This window comes from Entelurus aequoreus, linkage group LG07, assembly GCF_033978785.1.
Source record: "Entelurus aequoreus isolate RoL-2023_Sb linkage group LG07, RoL_Eaeq_v1.1, whole genome shotgun sequence".
Lineage (NCBI taxonomy): Eukaryota > Metazoa > Chordata > Actinopteri > Syngnathiformes > Syngnathidae > Entelurus > Entelurus aequoreus.
Window position 1 is genome coordinate 77,548,138 of NC_084737.1, and position 22,410 is coordinate 77,570,547.

The 22,410-nt window shown below is 37.0% G+C and overlaps 1 protein-coding gene across 1 annotated transcript in view; it reads right to left on the bottom strand.

Moving 5' to 3' along the window:
* The window catches only part of gabrd (gamma-aminobutyric acid type A receptor subunit delta), a 99,789-nt gene that overhangs the window by 43,838 nt on the left and 33,541 nt on the right, over window positions 1–22,410 (bottom strand). Inside the window, exon 2 of the mRNA XM_062054509.1 lies at window positions 4,284–4,399. Coding sequence (XP_061910493.1) covers window positions 4,284–4,399 — 116 coding nt within the window. The remainder of the gene's footprint in view (window positions 1–4,283; window positions 4,400–22,410) is intronic.

Here is a 22,410-nt window from a genome sequence, read left to right on the forward strand (position 1 = left end):
TTTTTTTGTCATCGGACCAGGCTAAATAAGTCCACAAGAATAATACAAGAAGATGAACTAAACATTTATGATATTTAAGTGAATTAATTGACTCATATTATGTTCTATATATGGTGAATGTTTATATTCAACTTGGAGGAAGCGAACCACCGGGTTTAAGTAAATAATGCTTGAGTCCATAATAAATTAAGGAGCCTTAGTTGGACATTCGTATGTGGACTGGGTTAACTCTCACATGAGAAGAGGCAATAAATTTAGACTTTGGAATGCAAAAGTGATAGCTCTATCCTGGAGGAGAGACTCCTTGTCTACCTTCACATCAACATTGAAATTAAAGTACCAATAATTGTCACGCACACACACTTGGTGTGGTGAAATGTGTCCTCCGCATTTGACCCATCCCCTTGGGAGGTGAGGGGAGCAGTGAGCAGCAGCGGTGGCCGCGCCCAGGAATAATTTTTTGGTGATTCAACCCCCAATTTCAACCCTTGATGCTGAGTGCCAAGCAGGGAGGTAATGGGTCCCATTTTTATAGTCTTTGGTATGACTCGGCCGGGGTTTGAACTCACAAACTACCGATCTCAGGGCAGACACTCTAACCACTACGCCACTGAGCAGGCAACCTCTATAGATTACAACTTATAGAGGTTGTTTTCCGGTCACTTACACACGAACATCTCCTTACATGGTCAGGTTGTACTCTCCTGTGTTCGCCTAGCTTCACGTATTGCTTCCTGATGGTTAAGTAGCTTCTTACCCAGTTCAAGACCAACCCTCTGATGCCATACCGTTCTAATTTGTTTATAAAGATGCTATGAGTAATTGTGTCGAATCCATAAACACTGCAGCGGCACATTGTTTACTATCTATTGCATTTGTGATCTCTTCCGTTATTTCCATTAATGCCATTGATGTTGAGATGTTGGCTCTGTATTGGTTGTCAATCAATCAATCAATCAAAGTTTACTTATATAGCCCTAAATCACGAGTGTCTCAAAGGGCTGCACAAGCCACAACGACATCCTCGGCTTAGATCCCACATCAGGGTAAGAAAAAACTGAATGAGAAACCTTGTAGGGGACCGCAGATGTGGACTTCGAGTGGATGTAGTTAATAGTGTGAGAGTCTAGTCCATAGTGGATCTAACATAATAGTGTGATAGTCCAGTCCATAGTTGATCTAGCATAATAGTGTGAGATTCCAGTCCATAGTGGATCTAACATAATAGTGATAGTCCAGTCCATAGTTGATCTAGCATAATAGTGTGAGATTCCAGTCCATAGTGGATCTAACATAATAGTGTGAGAGTCCAGTCCATAGTGGATCTAACATAATCGTGTGAGAATCCAGTCCATAGTGGATCTAACATAATGTGAAAGTCCAGTCCATAGTGGATCTAACATAATATTGTGAGAGTCCAGTCCATAGTGGATCTAACATAATAGTGTGAGAGTCCAGTCCATAGTGGATCTAACATAATCGTGTGAGAATCCAGTCCATAGTGGATTAACATAATAGTGTGAGAATCCAGTCCATAGTGGATCCAACATAATAGTGTGAGAGTCCAGTCCATAGTGGATCTAACATAATAGTGTGAGAGTCCAGTCCATAGTGGATCCAACATAATAGTGTGAGAGTTCAGTCCATAGTGGATCTAACATAATAGTGTGAGAGTCCAGTCCATGGTGGATCTAACATAATAGTGTGAGAGTCCAGTCCATAGTGGATCCAACATAATAGTGTGAGAGTTCAGTCCATAGTGGATCTAACATAATAGTGTGAGAGTCCAGTCCATGGTGGATCTAACATAATAGTGTGAGAGTCCAGTCCATAGTGGATCCAACATAATAGTGTGAGAGTTCAGTCCATAGTGGATCTAACATAATAGTGTGAGAGTCCAGTCCATAGTGGATCTAACATAATAGTGCGAGAGTCCAGTCCATGGTGGATCTAACATAATAGTGTTGTCTGCGAGTGTTTTTTTTTTATTTATGAATTCGTCTAATCTGTTGTTAAACAGTTTTTCAATTAATTCAGAAAATTGTGGAAGTAGAGAAACCGGTCTGTAGTTTGTAAACTGGTGTTTGTCTCCAGTCTTATAAATCGGTACGGTTTTTGCCATTTTCATATTATTTGGGAATATTATCTGTTTGAAATGACAGGTTGCTGATATGTGTAAAAGGTTCTGAAATCTCTTCAATAACCTTTTTTTTTATCGTTTTCATATCAATTTCGTTGCAATCAGTTAAAGGCCTACTGAAATGAATTGTTTTTATTCAAACGGGGATAGCAGATCTATTCTATGTGTCATACTTGATCATTTCGCGATATTGCCATATATTTTTGCTGAAAGGATTTAGTAGAGAACAACGACGATAAAGATCGCAACTTTTGGTATCTGACCAAAAAAAGCCTTGCCCCTACCGGAAGTAGCGTGACGTAGTCAGTTGTACATTTCCGCAAAGTTCCCTATTGTTTACAGTGATGGCGGCCAGAAGTGAAAGCAATTCGGACCGAGAAAGCGACGATTTTCCCATTAATTTGAGCGACGATGAAAGATTTGTGGATGAGGAAAGTGCAAGTGAAGGACTAGTGGGGAGTGGAAGCTATTCAGATAGGGAAGATGCTGTGAGAGGCGGGTGGGACCTGATATTCACCTGGGAATGACTACAACAGTAAATAAACACAAGACATATATATACTCTATTAGCCACAACACAACCAGGCTTATATTTAATATGCCACAAATTAATCCCGCATAAAAACACCTAGGTGTTTGTTATGCTAGCTCCTAGCTCCTAGCTATAGCTAGGAGCTAGGAGCTAGTATACTAGCTCCCGTCCATATAACCCGCCAATACAATTCAAACACCTGCACAACACACACAATCACTCAGCCCAAAGGACCGTTCACCTAACCCAAGGTTCATAAAGCTTATATATTTACCCAAAGTTGCGTACGTGACACGCACGTACGGGCAAGCGATCAAATGTTTGGAAGCGCAGCTGCGTTCTCACGATACCGCGTCTGCGTCCGTGTATCCAAATCACAGTAATCCTGGTAAGAGTCTGTGTTGTCCCAGTTCTCTACAGGTGTCTGTGTATCGAAGTCAAAGTTCTCCTGGTAAGAGTCTCTGTTGTCCGAGTTCTTCGATCTTGACTGCATCTTTCGGGAATGTAAACAATGAAACGCCGGCTGTGTTGTGTTGCTGACTTCCCTCGCAAAGTACTCCGCTTCGCACCGACAACTTTCTTCTTTGCTTGCTCAGCTTCTTTCTCCATAATGCAATGAACAAATTACAACAGATTCACCAACACAGATGTCCAGAATACTGTGGAATTAAGAGATGAAAACAGAGCTATTTTGTATTGGCTTCAGTGGAGGATTCATACCTCTGTTCTACTGGCTACGTCACGCGCATACGTCATCATACCGAGACATTTTCAAGCGGAAGTGTGGCGGGAAATTTAAAATGTCACTTTATAAGTTAACCCGGCCGTATTGGCATGTGTTGCAATGTTAAGATTTCATCATTGATATATAAACTATCAGACTGTGTGGTCGGTAGTAGTGGCTTTCAGTAGGCCTTTAAATGACAGCTAAGAAAGTTGAGTTGATTTAGAAAAATGTCTGTACGGTTCATAATGTTTGACACTGGAACAGACTATTTACAATTGTTTTAAATGGGGGGGAAAAAACAACATTTTGGAAAAACTGTAGGTCAACCTAATCGAGGTTCCACCGTATACAAAATGTCACACACATTGTTTTACGGAATGACGACAACTTGAATGAAGTGCATCACTTTGTACAACAAATGCACCTAAATATGCTGTAATGTTGCTTCCACAAATGTGTTGTAGAAATGAAGTTTCACTTTCATATTCATCCAATGTGTTTCTTGAGTAGGTTCGTTGATGGAAGTGAGTTGAATGAGGAGAATGGCAGCACACAAACAGCAAATAAGACTCCTGGATGGTCATTCATTTTGATGATTGATTGTGTTAATAATCCAACACAAAATGATGATGATGATGATGATGATGATGGATGATGGAGCTCACTGTGCAACACTGAGTTAAGCTGTGAGATTGAGAAATCCCTGCGTGCTCATTGGATGGTTCACATCTTGCAGCCATTCTCAGCAATGGTGTCAAACATATTGTTTGTGGGCGACTAACAAATGGGGGCAATAAAGTGACATTATTGTGCTGAGGATGGCTGTAAAATGTCAGCGGGGTGAAATGCGATCCAACGCCACCAGCAGTAGATCTCACACCCACCTCCTATCCCAGGGCGGAAGTTCCTGGCATAGCCCTTCATGAGATCATCCAGATTGGGTAACCAGGATATTTGAATGTCTTTACCTACGTAGTCGCCGATGTCGCTCAGCATGGCCCTGGAGGAGACACAAGCAACAGCACACGTTATTTACTCCAAAATAATTGTTTATTCAATCATTAAATCGGATGTTATGTCCTTGATATTTGTATTTTTATTTTGCATAATTAGCTGACATTAGTTTTTTGTTACCCAACATGAAGCGTACAAAAAAACTCCAAAAACTTTAATTGCATTGGTTTAAAGGCATACTGAAATGATTTTTTTTTATTTAAACGGGGATAGCAGATCCATTCTATGTGTCATACTTGATCATTTCGCGATATTGCCATATTTTTGCTGAAAGGATTTAGTAGAGAACAACGACGATAAAGGTCGCAACTTTTGGTCGCTGATAAAAAAAAAGCCTTGCCTGTACTGGAAGTAGCGTGACGTCGCAGGTTGAAGGGCTCCTCACATTTCCCCATTGTTTACACCAGCAGCGAGAGCGATTCGGACCGAGAAAGCGACGATTTCCCCATTAATTTGAGCCAGGATGAAAGATTCGTGGATGAGGAACGTGAGAGTGAAGGACTAGAGTACAGTGCAGGACACATCTTTTTTCGCTCTGACCGTAACTTAGGTAACTTGGATTCCACACTTTCTCCTTTTTCTATTGTGGATCACGGATTTGTATTTTAAACCACCTCGGATACTATATCCTCTTGAAAATGAGAGTCGAGAACGCGAAATGGACATTCACAGTGACTTTTATCTCCACGACAATACATCGGCGAAGCTCTTTAGCTACTGAGCTAACGTGATAGCATCGGGCTTAAATGCAGATAGAAACAAAATAAATAAACCCCTGACTGGAAGGATAGACAGAAGATCAACAATACTATTAAACCATGGACATGTAAATACACGGTTAATCATTTCCAGCTTGGTGAAGCTTAACAATGCTGTTGCTAACAACGCCATTGGGCGACATCAGAGTCGGCAAGAAACATATTTTTTCCCCAAAGTTACGTACGTGACATGCACATAGCGAGACGCACGTACGGGCAAGCGATCAAAAAATTTTGGAAGCCAAAGCTGTACTCACGGTAGCGCGTCTGCTATCCACCTCAAAGTCCTCCTGGTTGTGTTGCTGTAGTCCGCCGCTAATACACCGATCGCACTTACAGCTGTCTTCTTTGCAGTCTCCATTGTTCATTAAACAAATTGCAAAAGATTTACCAACACAGATGTCCAGAATACTGTGGAATTTTGGGATGAAAACAGAGCGTTTTGTATTGGATTCAATGGGTCCGAATACTTCCGTATCAACCATTGACGTCACGCGCATACGTCATCATACATAGACGTTTTCAAACGGAAGTGTGGCGGGAAATTTAAAATTGCACTTTATAAGTTAACCCGGCCGTATTGGCATGTGTTGCAATGTTAAGATTTCATCATTGATATATAAACTATCAGACTGCTTGGTCGGTAGTAGTGGCTTTCAGTAGGCCTTTAAAGTTAGTGTCTGTTTAGGGAAGTACGTCAGCGCGCCTGCAGGAGCAAAGGTCACCACCTCTGGCAATGGTGTAGAGGGCGGAGCACCATCAGCTTGGGGCGGGACGGCGAGACACAGCTGGCAGGTGATTAGATTTCACAGGTTGTACGTGTTAATCTAATCATCTGTCGTCTTTAACTGTGAGCGGCCAGCGGAGGAAGAAAAAACTGGAGAAAAGCTACATGGAAAATTGTGCTTGATATATGCACGGAAAAAATAAAACTCTGTTAAACGGCACGCCCGGCTCCTGTGACGTGATATCCGTGGAACGAGTACACTGTAAAAAAAAAAATTCTGTCAAAAAACGGTCATCTACTGGCAGCTACGGCTGCCAAACAAAAACCATAAAATTAAAGTAAAACATTGTAAACCAAATAATGATCAAAAACATTATATTTACAGAAATTTTCATGAAACGTTTTGCGGAAAAATATCGTAATTTTACAGATTTTTACTAAATTATTAAGATCAACCACCTTTAATAAAGTGACGATGCAAACAGTTCTGCAGAAAAATACCTTTATTCTACAGAGTTTTTCCAAATTATTACGATCAAACACCTTTAATGAAGTGACAATGCTGGCAGTTCCACAGAAAAATACCATTATTTTACAGATTTTTTCTGAATTGTTAAGATCAACCACCTTTAATAAAGTGACGATGCAAACAGTTCTGCAGAAAAATACCTTTATTCTACAGATTGTTAGTATGGACATAGACTTTTATATAACAAGCTACATATTTCATGAAAGATAATTACTGTAATTTTACATGAATTTGAAAGTAATTTAAGAAAACAGAAAATGCTATGTATAATTAATTTGGTATTTTTCTGTAAAAGAAATAGAAATATACATAGTTTGTCATTACTGGCATATTACTTAAAATAACAGGGGGGGGGTGTTTAATTACAGATAATGTCTTCAATTCTACAGTTTTATAAACTATTTTAAAAAAATAGAAAAATTACAGTAGAAATTTAGAGTAAATTAACCATAAAAATAGGATTTTTTTTACAGGGTAGGGATCGACTTCCACATTGTCATATATTATTTGATATTAATTATAAAGATGTGTCTCCCATCTCTCACCCAAAGTCCGTTGAGAACGACTGACATTGGCTTCAGTTTCTTTGTTACTCAACATGAAGCGTAAAACAGCTAAAAAAAAATGTAATTGCATTGGTTCAAAGTTAGTTTGATATAATATTTGATATTAGTTATACAGACGTGTCTCCCATCTCTCAACCAAAGTCAGCTGGGATGCCAAACAGCATAAAGATTTAAAATTGTAAATAGTAATTAAAATAATTGCATTTATATTGTTTTGCATTGAGCCTCCCTGTAATTCCAAGCAGGATAAAAAGTAAACAAACAAAAAAAAGTCACTTTATTTAATTTAATGTACTATTTATGTAGTTTAAAAAAAAAAAAGGTTTTATGATTTGCTTATAATCCAGCTACTAGTAATTATTTGACATGTTTATACTATACTATTTCTCATAATAATAATACATTGACATTATAAGGCTCTTTTCAAGGCACTCTAAACCAATTAAAAGCCTTGTATTTTTATTTTGCATAATTAACTGACATTGGTTTCAGTTGATTTGTTACCCAACATGAAGCAAAAAAAACTAAAAAAAATGTAATTGCATTGGTTTAAATTTAGTTTTATATAATATTTGGTATTAATTATAAAGATGTGTCTCCCATATATCACCCGAAGTCAGCTGGGAAAGACTGCAGCTTTTCTGGGATGCCAAACAGCATTAAGATGAGATTAATATGCATTTTATTTATTATTTAAAAAAACGTGTTCATTTTCAATTGGTAATTAAGATTAACTGTATTTCATTTAATTTGATTTAATTATAAAACAAACATTTATATTATTTGGAATTGAGCCTCCCTGTAATTCCAAGCAGGATAAAAAGTAAAAAAAAATAAAAATAAATAAAAGTCACTCTATTTAATTTTATTTATTATTTATGTAGTTTAAAAAAAAAATTATGATTTGCTTATAATCCAACTATTAGTAATTATTTGACATGTTTATACTATAATATATATATATATAATAATAAAAATAATAATACATTAACATTATAAGGCTCTTTTCAAGGCACTCTAAACCAATTAAAAGCCTTGTATTTTTATTTCGCATAATTAGCTGACATTGGTTTCAGTTGATTTGTTACCCAACATGAAGCAAAAAAACCTAAAAAAAATGTAATTGCATTGGTTTAAATATAGTTTTATATAATATTTGATATTAATTATGAAAATGTGTCTCCTATATATCACCCAAAGTCAGCTGGGAAAGACTGCAGCTTTTCTGTGATGCCAAACATTAAGAAGAGATTAATATGCATTTTATTTATAATTTTAAAAAACATGTTAATTTTTAATTAGATTAATTAAGATTAACTGTATTTCGTTTAATTTGATTTAATTATAAAACAAACATTTATTGAGGCTCCCTGTAATTCCAAGCAGGATAAAAAGTAAAAAAAAAAAAAAAAGTAAAAAAAGTCACTCTATTTAATATAATTTACTATTTTTGTAATTTAAAAAAAAAAGTTTTATGATTTGCTTATAATCCAACTATTATTAATTATTTGACATGTTTATACTATAATATATATAATAATAATGATAATACATTAACATTAGCAGGTTCTTTTCAAGGCACTTTAAACCACTTAAAAGCCTTGTATTTTTTTATTTTTTTTAAATAATTAGCTGACATTGGCTCCAGTTTCTTTGTTACCTAACATGAAGTGTAAAAAACCTCAAAATAAATGTAATTGTATTGGTTTAAAGTTAGTTTGATATAATATTTGATACTAATTATGAATATGTGTCTCCCATCTCTCACCCAAAGTCAGCTGAGAAAGACTGCAGCTTTTCTGGGATGCCAAACAGCATAAAGATGCGATTAATTTGCATTTTATTTATTATTTTAAAAAACGTGCTCATTTTTAATTAGTAACTGTATATAATTGTATTTTATTTAATTATAATACAAACATTTATATTATTTTGCTTTAAGCCTCCCTGTAATTCTAAGCAGGATAAAAAAGTACCAAAAAAAAGTACAAAAAATTCACTTTATTTAATTTAATCTACTATTTATGTAGTTTTCAAAAAAATAAGTTTTATGATTTGCTTATAATCCAACTGTTAGTAATTATTTGACATGTTTATACTACAATATATATCATAATAATAATACATTAACATCATAAGGCTCTTTTCAAGGCATGCCTTGTATTTTTATTTTGCATAATTAGCTGACATTGGCTTCAGTTTCTTTGTTACCCAATATGCAGTGTAAAAAAACTCAAAAAAATGTAATTGCATTGTTTTAAAGTTAGTTTTATATAATATTTGATATTAGTTATAAAGATGTGTCTCCTATATATCACCCAAAGTCAGCTGGGAAAGACTGCAGCTTTTCTGGGATGCCAAACAGCATAAAGATGAGCTTAATATGCATTTTATTTATTATTTAAAAAAACGTGCTCATTTTTAATTAGTAATTAAAATTAACTGTATTTCATTTGATTTGATTTAATTACAATACACACGTTTATATTATTTGGCATTGAGCCTCCCTGTAAATCCAAACAGGATAAAAAGTTTTTTTTTTAAATACAATTTTAAAAAAAAATCCATCCATCCATTTTCTACCGCTTGTCCCTTTTGGGGTCACGGGGGGTGCTGGAGCCTATCTCAGCTGCATTCGGGCGGAAGGCGGGGTACACCCTGGACAAGTCGCCACCTCATTTATTTAATTTAATTTACTATTTATGTAGTTTAAAAAAATAAATGTTTTATGATTTGATTATAATCCAACTATTAGTAATTATTTGACATGTTTATACTATAATATATATCATATTAATAATACATTAACATTATAAAACTCTTTTCAAGGCACTTTAAACCACTTAAAAGCCTTGTATTTATATGTTCTTTATTGCATAATAGTATACTTTTTATTGCATAATAGGCTGACATTGGCTTCAGTTTCTTTGTTACCCAACATGAAGTGTAAAACAGCTAAAAAAAAATGTAATTGTATTGTTTTAAAGTTAGTTTGATATAATATTTGATGTTAATTATAAAGATGTGTCTCCCATCTCTCACCCAAAGTCAGCTGGGATGCCAAACAGCATAAAGATTTAACATTGTATTTATTATTTTAAAAAACGTTTTCATTTGTAATTAGTAATTAAAATTAACTGTATTTAATTTGATTTGATTTAATTATAATACAAACATGTATATTGTTTGGCATTGAGCCTCCCTGTAATTCCAAGCAGGATAAAAAGTAAAAATAAAAAAGTCACTTTATTTAATTTAATGAAATGTATTACTATTTAAGTAGTTTTCAAAAATCTTTTTTTTTTTTAATGATTTGCTTATAATCCAACTATTAGTAATTATTTGACCTGTATATACTAATATATATATATATATATATATATATATATATATATATATATATATATATATATATATATATATATATATATATATATATATATATATATATATATATATATATATATATATATATATACATATACATATATATAACAATACATTAACATTATAAGGCTCTTTTCAAGGCACTTTAAACCACTTAAAGGGAGTTAAAAGTAAAAACAAACAGTTAAAATACAAGCATGAATAAAGCCTGCAGCAGAGCAACAATAGAAAATGTTGTATATTTTATTGTATATTATATATAAATTATATACCGTAGGAAAGAGGAAATCAAATGCAGACAGAAAGACTTTTAGACTATAAAAGACAAATAGAAAAATATAACTATTTGGGTACTTACTGGAATGGAAAAGACACACATTAAATATACATTTTTAAATGTAAACAAATAACCTAGCCACAATTTTAACCCAAATTGTGACATTTTATTGTGTTATTTCAATAAAGTATGACAATTCCAAGTAGGCTCCAAGCTTTCAAACAACTCACCAAAGTTGAAAAATGATCATTGGAGTTCAATTGAGCTCCAATTATTATACTTATTTGAATACCAGGGGCCGTACTTATCAAGCTTCTTAGAATTACTCCTAAGAAGTCTGCTAAGAGTTGACTTAAGAGTAAATAAATTATTCGCTGAAAGCTGCACTTAAAAGTTAGTTATCAAGCGTCTTACTCACACTTTCAGCGAAGTGTAGGACTGAATCTTAAGTGTCACACTCAGAGCTGAATTACGACATTACTATGTGCCGTAAACGGAATTTTAGGTGACGTCATTTCTGTGTCCATAGAAATGACCAATCACGGAAGGGAATCCGTTGTCTAAGAATAAAGAAATATCTTGGAAATATTTAAGTGGACAATGGGAGTGTATATTTTGACAATAAACTACAAAATAATACAAAACAAACTAGTCCCCGCCGGCACTCACGCTACCGCTCCCTCTCTTCTATCGCCCACACACTCACTGACGTCACTCACCTCACGGCCACACACATACGCTACTGTCATAACATTTTCTTTCCAATTCATTAATTAGGCAACTAATTTGAAACTGGTGTGGGTGGCTCTATATATACTAGCCCACTGCAGACACATGCAGAAATCAACATGGAATCGAAAAGTATTAAATCTGTGACAAAAATAATACCCGCTCTGTCTAAACGATACCGTTTGATCAGCTGCTCGTCATCAAAAAAAAAAAAACATTGTTCCGTTCCCTGAACGTTCGCGCACGTCTCTCTCGCCTCAGTGCCATCCCCTGCTGGCAACTCCTAACCACTTAAGACACCTCTGAAGGTCTCTTAAATATCGTGGAGAGTAGGAGTGATTCTTAGACTTAAGAACGTTGATAAAAAGCTTGTGTTCTTAAGTTTGAGAGTAGGACTAAATTTCGCAAATTCTCAGGACTTAAGTGTAAAATGGCACTCTAAGAAGCTTGATAAGTACGGCCCCAGGTGTATAGTGTGGAATAGCCAGTCAGTGTAGTGCAGTACAGCGTTACAACCAGCAGATGGCAGTATTGCACCCCCACAACTGGGAGCCTTTATAGTGGGCGTCATCTTCCATGCAGATAAACAGTCCGCTCTGCATCTTATTGCACTTGACAGAATGTCAAATCCACTTCACTCTGTGGACCACGTTCAATAATGACTTTTCACTCAAAGCAAAGACCTGTCGCCACAGATTGACTTTGATGCGCTGGAAAGAAATGCAAGCGAGGAAAGTGGCCCCGTGGAGGCATCGACTGGATATGAGCGCTTGATGGAGGGCCTCCGTGTTTGGCCACCAGTGAATAACTGATGAAAGTCACCTTTGCAGCTACATAGGACGGTCTTGTTCACATGTTCTAGAAGCATCCATAATTCATCCATAAAAATAGCAACTAAAATTAGTTTCTTGCTGGATCCATTTTATAGCAGCAGCAGCAATTTTAGCCTGGCAATCACTGCCATGCCTGAAATAAATGGGAGCCTTGTGCAAATTAATTAATTAGTGTGTGACTTCTGGATTGTGTTCACAAATTGGTGGCTTCTAAATGTGGAAATGAGGATTTATTTTTATTTATTTTTTTGCTTGTACTGTGGGTGGTTAACACAGCAATATCAAACAGGCATTTGTCCTCATCCCAGAGAGACGTCAAGTATGCACTGTTGTACTTCTTTTACGTTATTCGTGCAGAAAAGCGACAGAATCGCAACACAAACATAGCTTTGCATTCATTCAAATGTAAACACATTTGGTGATCTTAGCTGTTTTAGTCAAAAGTGAGCCATTATTTTAATGTCTTCCCGACCTTATGCACTGTAAACTCAAAATAATTCATTAGAATAAGTAGTGTGAACTCAAAAAGTTGTTAAAAGTTGTACTTACTTACAAACCCCGTTTCCATATGAGTTGGGAAATTGTGTTTGATGTAAATATAAACGGAATACAATGATTTGCAAATCCTTTTCAACCCATATTCAGTTGAATATGCTACAAAGACAACATATTTGATGTTCAAACTCATAAACTTTATTTTTTTTTTGCAAATAATAATTAACTTAGAATTTCATGGCTGCAACACGTGCCAACGTAGTTGGGAAAGGGCATGTTCCCCACTGTGTTACATGGCCTTTCCTTTTAACAACACTCAGTAAAGGTTTGGGAACTGAGGAGACACATTTTTGAAGCTTCTCAGGTGGAATTCTTTGCCATTCTTGCTTGATGTACAGCTTAAGTTGTTCAACAGTCCGGGGGTCTCCCTTGTGGTATTTTAGGCTTCATAGTGCGCCACACATTTTCAATGGGAGACAGGTCTGGACTACAGGCAGGCCAGTCTAGTACCAGCACTCTTTTACTATGAAGCCACGTTGATGTAACACGTGGCTTGGCATTGTCTTGCTGAAATAAGCAGGGGCGTCCATGGTAACGTTGCTTGGATGGCAACATATGTTGCTCCAAAACCTGTATGTACCTTTCAGCATTAATGGTGCCTTCACAGATGTGTAAGTTACCCATGTCTTGGGCACTAATACACCCCCATACCATCACAGATGCTGGCTTTTACACTTTGCGCCTATAACAATCCAGATGGTTCTTTTCCTCTTTGGTCCGGAGGACACGACGTCCACAGTTTCCAAAAACAATTTGAAATGTGGACTCGTCAGACCACAGAACACTTTTCCACTTTGTATCAGTCCATCTCAGGCCAAGCAAAGCCGACAGAGTTTCTGGGTGTTGTTGATAAACGGTTTCCGCCTTGCATAGGAGAGTTTTAACTTGCACTTACAAATGTAGCGACCAACTGTAGTTACTGAAAGTGGGTTTCTGAAGTGTTCCTGAGCCCATGTGGTGATATCCTTTACACACTGATGTCGCTTGTTGATGCAGTACAGCCTGAGGGATGGAAGGTCACGGGCTTAGCTGCTTACGTGCAGTGATTTCTCCAGATTCTCTGAACCCTTTGATGATATTACGGACTGTAGATGGTGAAATACCTAAATTCCTTGCAATAGCTGGTTGAGAAAGGTTTTTCTTAAACTGTTCAACAATTTGCTCACGCATTTGTTGACAAAGTGGTGACCCTCGCCCCATCCTTGTTTGTGAATGACTGAGCATTTCATGGAATCTACTTTTATACCCAATCATGGCACCCACCTGTTCCCAATTTCCCTGTTCACCTGTGGGATGTTCCAAATAAGTGTTTGATGAGCATTCCTCAACTTTATCAGTATTTATTGCCACCTTTCCCAACTTCTTTGTCACGTGTTGCTGGCATCAAATTCTAAAGTTAATGATTATTTGCCAAAAAAAAAAAAGTTTATCAGTTTGAACATCAAATATGTTGTCTTTGTAGCATATTCAACTGAATATGGGTTGAAAATGATTTGCAAATCATTGTATTCCGTTTATATTTACATCTAACACAATTTCCCAACTCATATGGAAACGGGGTTTGTAGATGTATATTCTGAGTCTAAGGCTTCACACCAACAAGTGGCGCCAAACCTCTCCCTGAGCAAGTCAGCTTGTCTTCCTGTCACTCACACATATAGACACAACAACCAGCATAGGAGGACTTATGATGCTAATGTTAAGATAATAGTGATCAACGAAGCAGAGTTGAGCACCTCAGAGCATGATGATCTTTGTGTGTCTGCGATCATGACAATTTTTCTAAAAACAGGTCTTGAAGAAGGAGGAGACTTATATATGCGGCTCTTTAGCGCCGCCCTAGTGGCTCTCTGGAGATTTTTCAAAAATGTATGAAGAATGGAAAAAGATGAGGGGGGAAAAAAATCAATTTTTTTGTTTTAGTATGGTTTCTGTAGGAGGACAAACATGACACAAACCTCCCTAATTGTTATAAATCACACTGTTTATATTAAACATGCTTCACTGATTCGAGTATTTGGCGAGCGCCGTTTTGTCCTACTAATTTTGGCCGTCCCTGAACTCACCGTATAGTTTGTTTACATGTATAACTTACTCCGACTTTCTAGGACGTGTTTTATGCCACTTCTTTTTCTGTCTCATTTTGTCCACCACACTTTTAACGTTGCGCATGAGTGCACAAAGGTGAGTTTTGTTGATGTTATTGACTTGTGTGGAGTGCTAATCAGACATATTTGGTCACTGCATGACTGCAAGCTAATCGATGCTAACATGCTATTTAGGCTAGCGATATGTACATATGGCTGAGGGCCGACATCCGGGCAACTGAGCTACATACGGGTTCTTCGAGTCATAGCAACCAGACTGGCGTTGAAAACAAACCGTTGCCATTACTCTTTAACCTGTCAACCTACGCTGGTTAAACCCGTCATTCTGCCTCCAAAATGCCGAAAAACTGTGTTGTTTTTGGTTGTGCTAACCACAACTGGAAACAGGGAAAACAAAGGTTGTATTTTGTTCTGCCAAAGCGCGATAAAAGCCCACAGAGACGAGACAAATGGCTCGCAGCTTTACACTGGGAAAACGAGGACGGTTCTCACTGGAGTCCCCCAAAGTCCCGGGTCGTGTGTTCGGATCACTTCGTTTCTGGTAAATATAAGGAACAAAAATCCACCTTCTTAACCACAACTTGGCTATACCGTCCGTGCTAATGTTGTACTCGTTGAATTTGTACCTTATAACGTTCGACAGCTGAAGTTGTTGTTGTACAAAAATAACATGCGGTATATACTATATAGCAGGGGTCACCAACCTTTTTGAAAGCAAGAGCTACTTCTTGGGTAGTGATTAATGCGAAGGGCTACCAGTTTGATACACACTTCAATAAATTGCCAGAAATAGCCAATTTGCTCAATTTACCTTTAACTCTATGTTATTATTAATAATTAACGATATTTACACTTAATTGAACGGTTTAAAAGAGGAGAAAACACGAAAAAAAATGACAATTACATTTTGAAACATAGTTTATCTTCAATTTCCACTCTTTAAAATTCAAAATTCAACCGAAAAAATGAAGAGGAAAAACTAGCTAATTCGAATCTTTTTGAAAAAATTCAAAAAATAATTTATGGAACATCATTACTAATTTTTCCTGATTAAGATTAATTTTAGAATTTTGATGACATGTTTTAAATAGGTTAAAATCCAATCTGCCCTTTGTTAGAATATATAACAAATTGGACCAAGCTATATTTCGAACAAAGACAAATCATTATTTCTTCTAGATTTTCCAGAACAAAAAATTTAAAAGAAATTCAAAAGACTTTGAAATAAGATTTAAATTTGATTCTGCAGATTTTCTAGATTTGCCAGAATAATTTTTTTGAATTTTAATAATAATAAGTTTGAAGAAATATTTCACAAATATTCTTTGTCGAAAAAACAGAAGCTAAAATGATTAATTAAAATGTATCTATTATTCTTTACAATAAAAAAAATAAATTTACTTGAACATTGATTTAAATTGTCAGGAAAGAAGAGGAAGGAATTTAACAGGTAAAAAGGTATATGTGTTTAAAAATCCTAAAATCATTTTTAAGGTTGTATTTTTTCTCTGAAATTGTCTTTCTGAAAGTTATAAGAAGCAAAGTAAAAAAATTAATAAATTTATTTAGTGAAGACCAAGTCTTTAAAATATTTTCTTGGATTTTCAAATTCTATTTGAGTTTTGTCTCTCTTAGAATTAAAAATGTCGAGCAAAGCGAGACCAGCTTGCTAGTAAATAAATACAATTTAAAAAATTGAGGCAGCTCACTGGTAAGTGCTGCTATTTGAGCTATTTTTAGAACAGGCCAGCGGGCTACTCATCTGGTCCTTACGGGCTACCTGGTGCCCGCGGGCACCGCGTTGGTGACCCCTGCTATATAGTCTATAGCCTAGCTAGCTATTTTCGAAAACCGGACAACGAGAGGATACCAAAGGCAGCGTTAAGATGGACACCACCGGGAAAACGTAAGCCAGGGCGGCCAAAGAACACCTGGCGAAGAACAGTTGAAGGGGAGCTGAAAGAGATGAAGCTTACATGGGGCGAGGCACAGAGACGAGCACAGCAGCGAGATGAATGGCGTCGAGTCGTCGAAGCCTTATTTCCCATCCGGGAAAAAGAGGATTAAGTTAAGTAAGTAATATACTATATAGTCTATAGCCTAGCTAGCTATTTTCGAAAACCGGTTTCGTTTAAATTTGCACTTAACAGTTGGGTTTTTAAAAACCAATAAACCCTATAATTTTCATGTTGCCATTCAATACATGTAGCCCTCAAATCTCTCAATATTTTATACACTAACACTTGATCTTGTTGTTGATAACTTCCGCGTCTCTTTCTTAGTAAGCTAACTAGCAAGCTAAGCTAAGCCTGAGAAGCTTTAAAGTTCACTGAGACGAGTCTGACGCAAATAATACATTTTCGTTTTTTCACACGATATGCGAATAAGTAAAAATGCGTAAATGAAGGATTTAACGCCGACTTCCAAGCCACAACGCTCGTTAAATGCTTTTTCTGTCAATGCTGTGTTCGCTGTGAGCTGGTTTGTTTTCAACCAATTCCCGGTTGCTAGGGGATTGGTAGGCGGAAGTGACGTAGGTCCGCCCTCACCCATTGCATCATTATGCCTCATTTGTAGCTATATTCATTTAGTCATTTAGTTTCCTTTAAGTCCTCTTTATTAAATTTATATCTCATGACACATGTAATATGGCTTTTAATTTTTTGCGGCTTTGTTTTTGTAGTGTTGGTCCAATATGGCTCTTTCAACATTTTGGGTTGCCGAACCCTGTCCTATACTCACTTTTCATAGTTTGGTTGGACCTGCCACTTATCGCTGTCATGATCCGTGGTCCGGATCATGTTTTTGTTATGTTCTGTTAGTTTTAGACTCCATAGTTCCTGTTTTTGGTCACCCTTGTTTGTTTTAGTTACCATGGCGACTTATTAGCTTCACCTGCCTCTGGTGTTCGGAACACGCACCTGTTTCCAATCAAGAGACATAATTTAAGCCCACCTTTGCCAGTCAGTCGTCCTGGCGTCATTATTGGTTTCATGCCACAGTCTCATAGTTGTTCCATGCCAGAGTTATGTTAGTTGTTTGTTTCTTGCTATGCTATAGTTTATGCTAGTTGTTTGCTTCATGCTATTGTCACGCAACCCCATACTTGCCAACCCTCCCGTTTTTAGCGGGAGAATCCCGATATTCAGCGCCTCTCCCGACAACCTCCCGGCAGAGATTTTCTCCCGACAAACTCCCGGTATTCAGCCGGAGCTGGAGGCCACGCCCCCTCCAGCTCAATGCGGACCTGAGACTGAGTGGGGACAGCCTGTTCTCACATCCGCTTTCCCTCAAAATAAACAGCTTGCCTGCCCAAAGACGTCATAACATCTAGGGCTTTTATAGAGTGCACAACTGCGCACACAACAAGGAGACGAAGCAGAAGAACGAGGAAATTACAGACAAGGCGGCTGAAATGATATACTCATCATGAACGGAGAAGTTAAACAGGACAATACTGCCATCTAATGGATAGCCACTGGAACACTGAAATTCAAGTTTTTTTTTGTTTTTTCTATGTAAATAAAATAAAAAATAAAAAAAATATATGTATATATATAGCTAGAATTCACTGAAAGTCAAGTATTTCATACATATATATATATATATATATATGTATATATATATATATATATATATATATATATATATATATATATATATATATATATATATATATATATATATATATATATATATATATATATATATATATATATATATATATATGAAATATATATGAAATACTCGAGTTGGTGAATTCTAGCTGTAAATAACCACGCCCCCAACCACGCCCTTCGTCCCCAAACAACCCCCCCACCTCCCGATATCGGAGGTCTCAAGGTTGGCAAGTATGCGCAACCCTCTACGTAAGTCTTGTTTATTTCATGCCACAGTTAGAGAGTTTTTGCCTGTTATTTTGTAGTTAGATTAATAAATATGTTCCTACCTGCAAGCCTTGTCCGGAATAGTCTGTTTGCATCCCGGGAGAACAAACCTCGCAGTAAGCTGCGAAAACCCCGTTATGACAATAGCCAGGTGTGACTTATGTATCTAAAAACATATGTTCGATTTAGCTATGGCATACTTGCCAACCTTGAGACCTACAATATCGGGAGGTGGGGGAGCATGGGGGGGCGTGTTTGGGCGGGGGGCGTGGTTGGGGCGTGGCTAAGGGCGTGGTTAAGAGGAGAGTATATTTACAGCTAGAATTCACCAAATCAAGTATTTCATATATATATATATAATATATATGTATGAAATACTTGACTTTCAGTGAATTCTAGCTATATATTTTATTTTTATTTTATTATACATATAAATAAAAGACATACTTGAATTTCAGTGTTCTGCAGGCTATCCAGTAGGTGGCAGTATTGTCCTGTTTAAGAGTGTCACAACATTGCTGTTCACGGCAGACGAACTGCTTTACGGTAGACTAAACGTGACTGCTGTTGTTGTGTGTTGTTACCGCGCTGGGAGGACGTTAATGAAACTACCTAACAATAAACCCACATAAGAAACCAAGAGCTCTCTGCTTGTTGTGCACTCTACTCTCTAAAAGCCGTAGATGTTATGACGTCATTGGGCAGGCAAGCTGCTGGGAAAGCGGACGTGAGAACGGCTGTCCCCACTCAGGTCCGCATTGAGCTGGAGGGGGCGTGGCCTCCAGCTCCGGCTGAATACCGGGAGTTTGTCGGGAGAAAATCTCTGCCGGGAGGTTGTCGGGAGAGGCGCTGAATACCGGGACTCTCCCGCTAAAAACGGGAGGGTTGGCAAGTATGAGCTATGGGGTTGGGGGGTGGCGCTGAGAGGGCTCCAGACTAAGGAGGGCAGGTCTCTCCCACGACTTGGGCCCGGAGAATCTCAGATAATGCAAACAGTTGATTTCTAATCGTATCTAATCTAATTGTAAGCTTGGCAAATGTGGGTTTATAGGTTGCCCCAGTCAGAATGAGTCAATTTGAATCTTTAAATCCATCCTTTAAATAGACCCCCCTTTTAGACCAGTTGATCTGCCGTCTCTTTTCTGCTCTGCCGCCCTCTCCTGCGTGGAGAGGTTATTAGGTGACCGCAGCTGTTCAAAGTCGCGACCCGGGGTGGACCACTCATCTGTGCATCAGTTGGGGACGTCTCTGCGTTGCTGACTTTGTCTCCACTCAAGATGATCTCCTGCTGGCCCAACTATGGACTGGACTATCATACTATTAACTAGATCTACTAGACGTCCATTGCACCGGTCGCCCAGAGAGGGGAATGGAGGGATTGATGGGGTGAGTCTGCATTCTCCTCCAAGGTTTCTCATTGTATCCCATTGGGTTGAGTTTTTTCTTGCCCTGATGTAGGTTCTGGGCCGAGGATGTCGTGGTGGCTTGTGCAGCCCTTTGAGACACTTGTGATTTAGGGCTATATAAATACATTTTGAGTGATTGATTGATTGATTGATTGATTGAGGTGTTATGTTGACATATCGTACACCAGGGACATTCAACTAAATTGTTTTGGGGGCCACATTTCCAGAAATTTAAGCACCAGGGGCCCGGACTTCTCCCTTCATATTAGCCTTGTTTTGTATATTCTGGAGAACCAGCGCCTTCTCATCTACTTGTTATGGAAAAAGACCAATGAAAAGCTGCCATATGTAAATCCAAGTCAGGGGTGTCAAAATATTATTACAAAAAAACATGAGCATTGGAATTTAAACAAAAAAACAAATGTAATTTAACGAGAAAATGTTGTAATATTGACACCAATAATTTTTCTTGCATGAAAACTGTCATTACAAATGATAAAAACGTACACTACCGTTCAAAAGTTTGGGGTCACATTGAAATGTCCTTATTTTTGAAGGAAAAGCACTGTACTTTTCAATGAAGATAACTTTAAACTAGTCTTAACTTTAAAGAAATACACTCTATACATTGCTAATGTGGTAAATGACTATTGTAGCTGCAAATGTCTGGTTTTTGGTGCAATAGAGGCCCATTTCCAGCAACTATCACTCCAGTGTTCTAATGGTACAATGTGTTTGCTCATTGGCTCAGAAGGCTAATTGATGATTAGAAAACCCTTGTGCAATCATGTTCACACATCTGAAAACAGTTTAGCTCGTTACAGAAGCTACAAAACTGACCTTCCTTTGAGCAGATTGAGTTTCTGGAGCATCACATTTGTGGGGTTAATTAAACGCTCAAAATGGCCAGAAAAAGAGAACTTTCATCTGAAACTCGACAGTCTATTCTTGTTCTTAGAAATGAAGGCTATTCCACAAAATTGTTTGGGTGACCCCAAACTTTTGAACGGTAGTGTATAATTGGCAGATTGATCTGAAGTTGAGCTATAGATATTTAAGTAAAAATAATAGATATTGATAAATGATTGATTGATTTTTAATACTTTTAGGAGTGAAGGCCTTTTGGATCCCCAAGACCTTAAGTCTGTTTTTTTTTTTTAAACTGTCATTGTTCATAAAATAATAATGAACAATAGGCAATGTTGTTGTAAATTATTTAGCCTATCTATTTAAGGCTCCAACTAGTTCACGTCAAATATAAATTATTTTAAAATGTTTTAGGGAAAACATTGCATATTTTGTGTTTTGCTATAAAAACAGGTTTGTTTGTTTTTTTAACTAAATAAAAAAGGGCATAATACATTTTAAAAAATAACTTTATGGCAAAAATAAATTGATTTTGGTCTATTCTGTCAGAGTTACATGAGCGCTGTTTTTAATAACATTTTCCAAAAATGAAAAATCTAGTCAAAGTTCATCTCTATGACAGCTTTAGTATTTTTAGGAATTTTTCTGCCAAAATATTTGTGTCCCAAGATTTGAACTGAACTTCTGGGCCGGTAGAGTGTCACTCCCGGGCCGGATTTGGCTAGTTGAATAGCCCTGCCGTACACCTACAGTACAGGCCAAAAGTTTGGACACACCTTCTCATTCAATGGTTTTCTTTATTTTCATGACTATTTACATTGTAGATTGTCACTGAAGGCATCAAAACTATGAATGAACACATGTGGAGTTATGCACTTAACAAAAAAAGGTGAAATAACTGAAAACATGTTTTATATTCTAGTTTCTTCAAAATAGCCACCCTTTGTTCTTATTGCTGCTTAGCACACTCTAGGAATTCTTTTTTTTTTTGTTTCTTTTTTTTTTCTCTCTGGCACTCATCGAGGGCGGACGCTCCCCTTTCCTCTCCCTTATCTCTCCTGCTTGCTTCTTTGTCTTGTCTTGTCTTAACTTTGTTGCTGCCTCTTTTTGCACTGCTCTCCAAATCTAAACATTGGAAGTATTTAACTGGCCTCAATGAAATTGACAAGATCTTGGGTTTGGGGGAATCTGCTTGTTGACTCTTGGGAAAAGAAGGAATGCCGCCACCTATTCGGAATTATGACAACAGGACATCTGCTGATTGGAGTAAGCGTTGCTCTTGTTTGTCGACAACTTGGAAGTTGCTGGCAGTCTTCAAAGTGCCCCAAAGCTGCCACAAATGATTGGAGGATGCGGGAAGAACTGTGG